This window comes from Gossypium hirsutum, chromosome D01, assembly GCF_007990345.1.
Source record: "Gossypium hirsutum isolate 1008001.06 chromosome D01, Gossypium_hirsutum_v2.1, whole genome shotgun sequence".
Lineage (NCBI taxonomy): Eukaryota > Viridiplantae > Streptophyta > Magnoliopsida > Malvales > Malvaceae > Gossypium > Gossypium hirsutum.
Genome location: NC_053437.1, coordinates 54,042,724 through 54,050,103, shown reverse-complemented (window position 1 = coordinate 54,050,103; position 7,380 = coordinate 54,042,724). Strand labels below are relative to the sequence as shown.

General features: G+C 36.1%; 1 protein-coding gene across 1 annotated transcript; it reads right to left on the bottom strand.

Moving 5' to 3' along the window:
- Positions 1–3,674: 3,674 nt before the first annotated feature.
- LOC107921166 (uncharacterized) lies at positions 3,675–5,518 on the bottom strand. The gene is made up of 3 exons (XM_016851040.2): positions 5,234–5,518; positions 4,567–4,987; positions 3,675–4,157 (listed from the first exon to the last, which is right to left on the bottom strand). The coding sequence occupies exons 1-3, from the start codon at positions 5,475–5,477 to the stop codon at positions 3,803–3,805; spliced, it is 1,020 nt and encodes a 339-aa protein (XP_016706529.1). The 5' UTR covers positions 5,478–5,518; the 3' UTR covers positions 3,675–3,802.
- Between the last annotated feature and the right edge of the window lie 1,862 nt (positions 5,519–7,380).

The following is a 7,380-nucleotide window of genomic DNA, read 5'->3' as shown; positions in this document are numbered from 1 at the left end:
TATTTATTATTGTTTACCCTTATATGATAGAGTTTAACTATGATGTGATAGAGGAATTCACTAAGTTCTCTTAAACTTACGGAGTTGAATTATGATTGCAGGATTGTGAGGTTGATCGATGACTTCAAGGACGGACCAAGCCATATGTTGCTAAGAGCGGAGATTGCAGGCGGTTAGAGATGAGCACTTGGAAAAAATGTACCATTGGGGACAACACCTTAGAATAAAACATGGTGTAACCAGATGACGTTCATAGAGTATAGATGTTGAAATGGTTAACCTTTAGTCAATTTTTAAGAGTCCCATTGTAAATAAACAAACCAAATTGTTTAGAGACAAAGATTGAGGGACAAAACATTTAGTGGCTGTGGCCTTGGACGTACGAATTTATATTATTAATTTTATTTTTAGATTATTTTACCTTAGCCTATTAGAGCATCCAAGTTATCAAAAATTAAGTATAGGTCCATTGTTACACTTCATACTTGGATCCGAAAAATGAGTCAGACGTGGGGTGTTACAAGGGCCTAAACTTTTTTTTATCCAAATTAGGCCTCAAACTTTGCAATTGCTCCCAATTGGGGTTTGAACTTATTTTTTCCCAAGTTAGTCCTTGAAAATCCTAGAGTTCATGCCCCAATGTGGAAACTATAATAGCCTGCTTGGCGTAAATCGTATCAATATGTTGTTTGGTGTATAGTTGAGTAAGTCAGGGTAGAAAAAGGATGAGATTGGTGAATTATTCGTTAACTGTCTAAGTGGCATATTGCGTGGATTCGATAGTATGCCCATTTACAGAATGTTTCGTTGGAATTTGCCATTTGGTGGACTCTAGGGTTTGGTAGATTCTTTTGTGAGACAATCCACCAACCCCAGATACTTTGCACGAACTTGTTAGTTCGCAGATAGATAGACTTGTTTTTAATGAAAAAGATGGCTAAGTGAGTATTGTGAGAGTTTAGTTGAGACCTAGTTAGAATTGAACTAAAGTACTGTAGATGACAGCTTGATGTGTTTAGGTAGTTGAATGATTTGTTTAGTTGACTTGTTTTAGTGTGTAAGCAATGTTTTTCTACTCACTAAAGTGATTAGTGGTAGTAGTTATATTTGGTGGATGATTAGGTTTCAAAATTTTTGGCAACTCTATTCTTTGTTTTCAAGGGCTATAGTGGGATTTTCTGATCCTCCCACTAAGCTTTGTCCCACTTTCTATGCTATATATAGATGTCGTTACTGGCATTTTCACCTTTTTTTTTCTCTAAGTTCTTTTTTGAGTCTTTGGAAATTTTTAAGGTATTTTCATTAGAGAAGAAGAATAAGGTTCTAGTAGCTAGTCAAAGCGCCATTCTTAAGTACCAGCTTACTGGTAATTTCTGGAAATCCCTTAGGTTATTGTCGAAGGGATTTGTGTTTTGCATTAGTGCATGCGTGATAAAATTAGATAAATGGTTTGATGGTTATAACTGTTTCTTATTTAGCTCAATAAGCTAGTGAAGGTTCAAGCAATAGAGGCAAATGACCAGTAGAGTAGATTATGTTCTAAAGCTTGTTGGTGAGTTCCTTCTTACTTAATTTGCGTCATGATATTTCCATTATATGTGGGTTGTGTACGGTAAGTTGTCTCTACTGTAAATGAGTCGATGTGTTGTATCTGGATACGTGTGTAATAGACTAGTTTTGTATGTGTGAGTATGGTCATTGTCGATGTAGCAACACTCTCCTTGTTGCATAAGCCCAGTACCAAATAAATTATGGTATGTGAAAATATGGAAACAAGATATGTTTGTGATGCCTCCGGTAGGGTAGCTATATTGTAAATAGAATTAACAGATCCGGCCTGACCTTGCGGGAGAACATGTGTTAAACTTAAAAAGGATGATATGAATATGAGTATGATTGATTTGTGATTCTAAATTCTAAATTATGGGTCCGAGGCTGGCACAAGGAAGGTTCATGTGTAAACATGCATGATTGTAAGAGATACGCATGAGTTGGCGGATAGTAAACGCCTATGTACTGTGTTTGCCATATTTAAATTGGCAAAGTGTTTCTGCAAGTGAACTGTAGATAGCATTATTGATGTCTTGTGTCTGTACAACAAAGTCTCACGAATAAGTTTGTTTTTCTTATGGGTACCAATGCTTGTTGATTAGTGATATTTTTGTAAATTATTTGTGTCTATTTTTGGAACTCACTAAGTTCAAATGAATTTACTCCATTACTTATCCTTCTTCAGGTGTATTTCTAGTAGAAAAGGAATCAGTTGAAGGGGACTATGCCAGAGCTGTTGTTGCGAGTGAGCCATTTGTTTTTTTTCTTTTATATCATGCATTGCTATTTGGAGGATGGCGTATACATATATTTTGTATTTAGCTTTTACAATTAACTTCGTCGTTTGTATTGTTTTGTCTTAAAATGATAATTTCCCCGTACTATAAAAGTGTACGCCAAACCCCCTTGAAATGTAGTTTATGAACTTATTTTTTATATGCATACGCCATAGCTGTACAGTGGTTGGATAATGACGCTTTTCTTGTATAATTCCCATTACTTTCTTCAAAGATACGTTACAAAATGAAAAAAGAATAATAGTTTTTAACTAAAAAGGAAATCTTCATAACTGTTTTCTCAAAGATTTAAGTTAAGTTGAAGGATTTGAATCCGTCGGTAATGCCTCAGTCCGTTGGGAGGTATGTCTGGCGGAATGATACATGTCATATGTTCCTTACATTCTAAGGGTTGCTACAGAAACAATTGCTAAGTTCAAGCCTTAATATGGGAACAATTGTCAAGTTCAAGTACTAACTTGAACAAAAAAAGTTCAAACCCCAATATGAGAACAACTGCCTAGTTTAGGTCTCAATATGGGAAAAATTACCAACTACAGGATTTAACTTGAACCCCCTCCCCCCAAAAAAAATCAGATCTCAATATGATAAAAGTTGCCAAATTTTAACCCCAAATAGTTATTTAACCCTTAATAAAACTAAAAGCTTAAATTTTAATAACTTAATTGTGCATTAACTTGCCATATTTTAATTAGGCTTAATTGAACAATTGGCCTTCAAACTATGACCTTTGTATGAGTTAATGTTTACCCCTACCATTATAGCTGTTAAAAAACCATTACAACTAATAAGGTGTAGAAATGTCATTAAAATGTATTTTTTCTTGAAGAAAATAAAATAAAACAAAATATATGTTTTTTAAAATTAACAAAACAGGGTAAAAAAATTAAGGAAAAAACCCTACTTGTTCCGTTCCCCTAAACCCCTATTCAGGTTAAAATAAAAAATAAAAAAGGTAACGGGCGAGATCCGTGATTTTTTTATTATTGCTTTTGATATAGCAAGGAAGATGTTTATTATGATTTGGCAGTCAAAATGGAAGAAGCGAAAGTACCATTTTTATGAGAGTTCCACACCAATTGGAGAACAAAGGATTGGAATTAATGGTGCTCACCACATTTGCATTACTTAAATGAGAATAGAAGGTAGTATGTTAGGATATGAGTTGGATCGTAAAATATTATATTAAATCACAATACTAGGAACTTGATAGCTTCTAATATAATTAATTTTATAACATTTAATTTGATTTGGGATGTAATATGGCAACTCTTAATAAGAGGGAAAACCGTTAAAAGTTGAAAGAAAATCATAGCAAATAGCATATTGTATGAAATTGGGGACTCCAATTTTATTCTCAGAACATAGGTAGGCATGATGAATGATATAGAAATTATAGAAATAAATTTAAAAAGCCTGTAAATAAAATCAGGATTGTAATCGGAAATTATAGGTTATGATTTGCAAGGGGTTAATTTGCAGGTGACTCGACCAGAGCCGGAATTAGCCCTTATGAAGCGTAAAGCAGTGATGAGGACACCTCTGGTTGAACCCATCAAGGCCCAGTTGGTACGTGTGACAACACCAATTGAGTTGTATGGGAATTGAAGGGTGTTATATGAGTTGAGAAGAGCCGTTGTGGCTTCCCTCAGCAGAGTTTTATACGGGTCTCCTCTCCCTTGAAGGCTTTCCCACAGGGTCATATCAGACCCATATCTCCTAGCAGCAAGTGGCCCGAAAATAAGAGAAACCTTTGTCTCAGGGTTCAGTACCCTCCAGTAGCATTTGTACTCAGGCATCGTCCAGTACCTCGAAAGCAGAAATCCACAACAAAATTATTGATTACTTCTTCGAGTTTTTATGAATAAAATGTATCCATGAAACTACTATCTAAATGGGACTTTTTTATTTAGCTCCAGACAGTATTGGTTTTTTGCATTGAAATTCCTGTGAATTAGCATGATAAAAAGTTCACAACTCTGATCTTTCACTCTCAGCTTTAGGGGATGGAGCACTAGCTTTCGCACCGTTGAAGTTTTCATCTCACATGAATTCAACAAAAAGTGCTAGCATGAAATGTAAGCTTGCACGTGTATGTTAGAGCATGGATTGGTGGCGATGTTCGCTCCACATACCCCTTATGTGTTAATTGGCCCTATTCGTATCTAACATTTCTCGGCCTTACTGGCTGAGATCAAGATCCCAGAAGTGGACTTACTGATGTGAACAAGCTGATGCCTCAGAGAAGGGCAATGGAGGCATTGGAGGCAATGGTGGCAGCGGGGGCAGCCTGAAAGTCGGAGGTGGTGGCCTTGTAGGTGTTATTATAGGTGCAGGCACAGGGTTAGATGACCTTGGGCAGAAGGACATGGGCTGGGAAGGCTCAGAAAGCAAAGAATCCACACCATAAATCTCCATGCCAAACATCCTGAACATAAGTCTAAGTTTCTGGGCAGGACCAGCAGTTGCACCACAATCATTTGACCCTTCTCCACTCCCTGAAACCTGGGCATTGCAGTTACTTAAGTCTGGTGTGCCATCAAACCTCATCACATAGTTCCCAAATACATTTGTAGTCTCTTCCCTTGACATTGTCACTTGCCCAGTACCATCAGCACAGGTAACAGTCACCTTCATTCCTGCATAACCATATCAATATATATATGTGATTCTGCAGATCCTTTTGCTTTTATAGTATCCAAAATTATACAGTGGACGATAAATCACTTCCAATTTCAACAAGTGTTTTGAAGAGTGCATCTGTTGATGGATTAGTTTAAGTTATAAGGTAAAAGCTAACATATCAATTGAAAACAAAGACAATAAAACCAGTTGCAATTAAGAATGTAGCCATGTACGACAACCGAGCAGGGATGGATCGTTACCAGAAAGGGGATAATCAAAGAGGGATCTCTGGCCATCTTTGCATTGGTCACAGAAAACAGCACCAGAAACCATGGCAGCTGCCTGCGTCCCATCAATGGTTGCTGCAAAGATGAGCAAAGCTGCGAATAGGAGCTTATGTGCTAAATCCATGAAGCTTGGAGAATATAGAATAAAACAGAAAGCAAAAAGATCATAAAACTGAAAAAAAGATGGGACTTGCATCAAACACCAATGGATGTACATCTGCAGTTGCAAGGCGAAGTAAATAAAGAGAAGTGGTGTGTTGCCCACTTTTTCAACCCTCAACTACCTCCATTAATGTGTTGTTTTGAAAATTTTGTTTTAAGCAGTAAGAACATATATACCAGCAAGGCTAACACATTAAGATTTCATTGATTGCAGAGCAGATAGATCTAAGTTGCTGTTGCAGAGATCATTAAATGCACTTAAAACACAGGTATTAGAAGAAAATTATTACAAAACGGTGAAAATGGAACTACTAACATTCGAGGAAACATATAGTCCAAGTTATGGTATGAAAGTAGAATTTATCAAACCAAACCATTCTTAATTCTGTGTATGGCGTAGCCGTTCACACCATTAGGTACAAGCAAGGCTATGCACTTGACATGGAAATAGCATAATAAATGTTTGAGGGTTGATGTGTGTATAGCCGTAGTATTTTGAAGTAGTGGCACTTGGTGGTGTAGGGAATTAGTTGGCCGTCAAAGCAGAGAGGAGCATTGATGAAAGGGTAAATCATGTGAAAAGCCAGAACACGAAGTTTCCTTACTTTTGCTAACTTACTAATACTATAACTCCAATCCATTTTACTTTCCAACTGCATAACATGCTTGAGTTATGCTCTTCCTTTTTTATATTGCTGCACTTTATGTATCCTCATGTCCGCATGGTCCGGAGTTTATATATGTCCGCTGATGATAAACTACAATCACGTAGAGTTACACAAGACAACCAAACTCAAGCGGGATGAATTAAATATAACTTACTTTCAACATGATTAGGCTAGCAATAATGGTCCAAGTTGTGAACATCGCAAGCAATTTTTTTTCTCTCTTCATTCCCTCTCCGTTACATGACGTTTTTATCCTAGTACTAATACTGATGTGTTTTGGTATATAATTTCGAGATTTTCACATATAGTTATAATTTATTTTTCAATTTTTAATAAATTATATAATATATATATACACAAATATATCTCAAATACATGCATATAACAAACAAAAGTTTTAAAATTATTAATTACATTAAATAACTTAAGTTAATAATTATAGTTTAATTTTGCATGTAATTATTAAAAAAATTAAAAGTTAGGTTTAAAATAACAAAATGTTGTACCAATCAGTACGAGTCGGTATGCACCAAGCTAGTATTGGCTAAAATTAGTAGAAACACACTTGAATAATCGACATCTTAACTAGAACACCTAAAGTAATTGGTATTGGTTGAGGAATGAAATAGTGTGTACTTGCAGGAATGACTCATATTAGTATAGTCCCAACTACCATGGTTGAAAAACACAAACCTTTCTGTTGGGAATTGACCCATATAAACAACGAGATTGTAACACCCAATTTCCAATAAATCCGAAATTAAGAACCAATAAGGGACTATATTGAAAGAGATTGCAAGCTGGCAACATATATTGGGAGAATCGGGAAAGTTAGAAACTGAATTGGACATAGTTGAGAACCAAACCTAGTCGGTTAGAAAAGAACTAGTTGGTTCCTTAGTGAGAGACATCATGATTAACAATGGACAGTTCTCGTAAGGTCGGTGTTAGCATGAGAAGAGCTATAAATAGTTGGGAGATGGCTCTCAAGGATGATTTTCTTCATGACCTTGTCTCAGTTATTTCATTCTTCATCTTCTTTGGTAGCTCGAAGGAGTAGCTATGAAAGGTTCTGCATGGAGTAGAATTCAGGAGTAGGGAGTTGGAAAAGTGGGGAAACCAGCAAGCGGGTAAGGTTCTTAACCCTTTTTTGTATGTAGGGTGAAGCTATGAATCTTCAGATCTGTCATAAGGGTTACGCATGTTTATTAAAGTATAAGCTTTTAAGATGAAACACAAGTTTAACCAGAAGGTTTTAGTTTCAAGATACTGCTAGGAGAATGGAGGCTC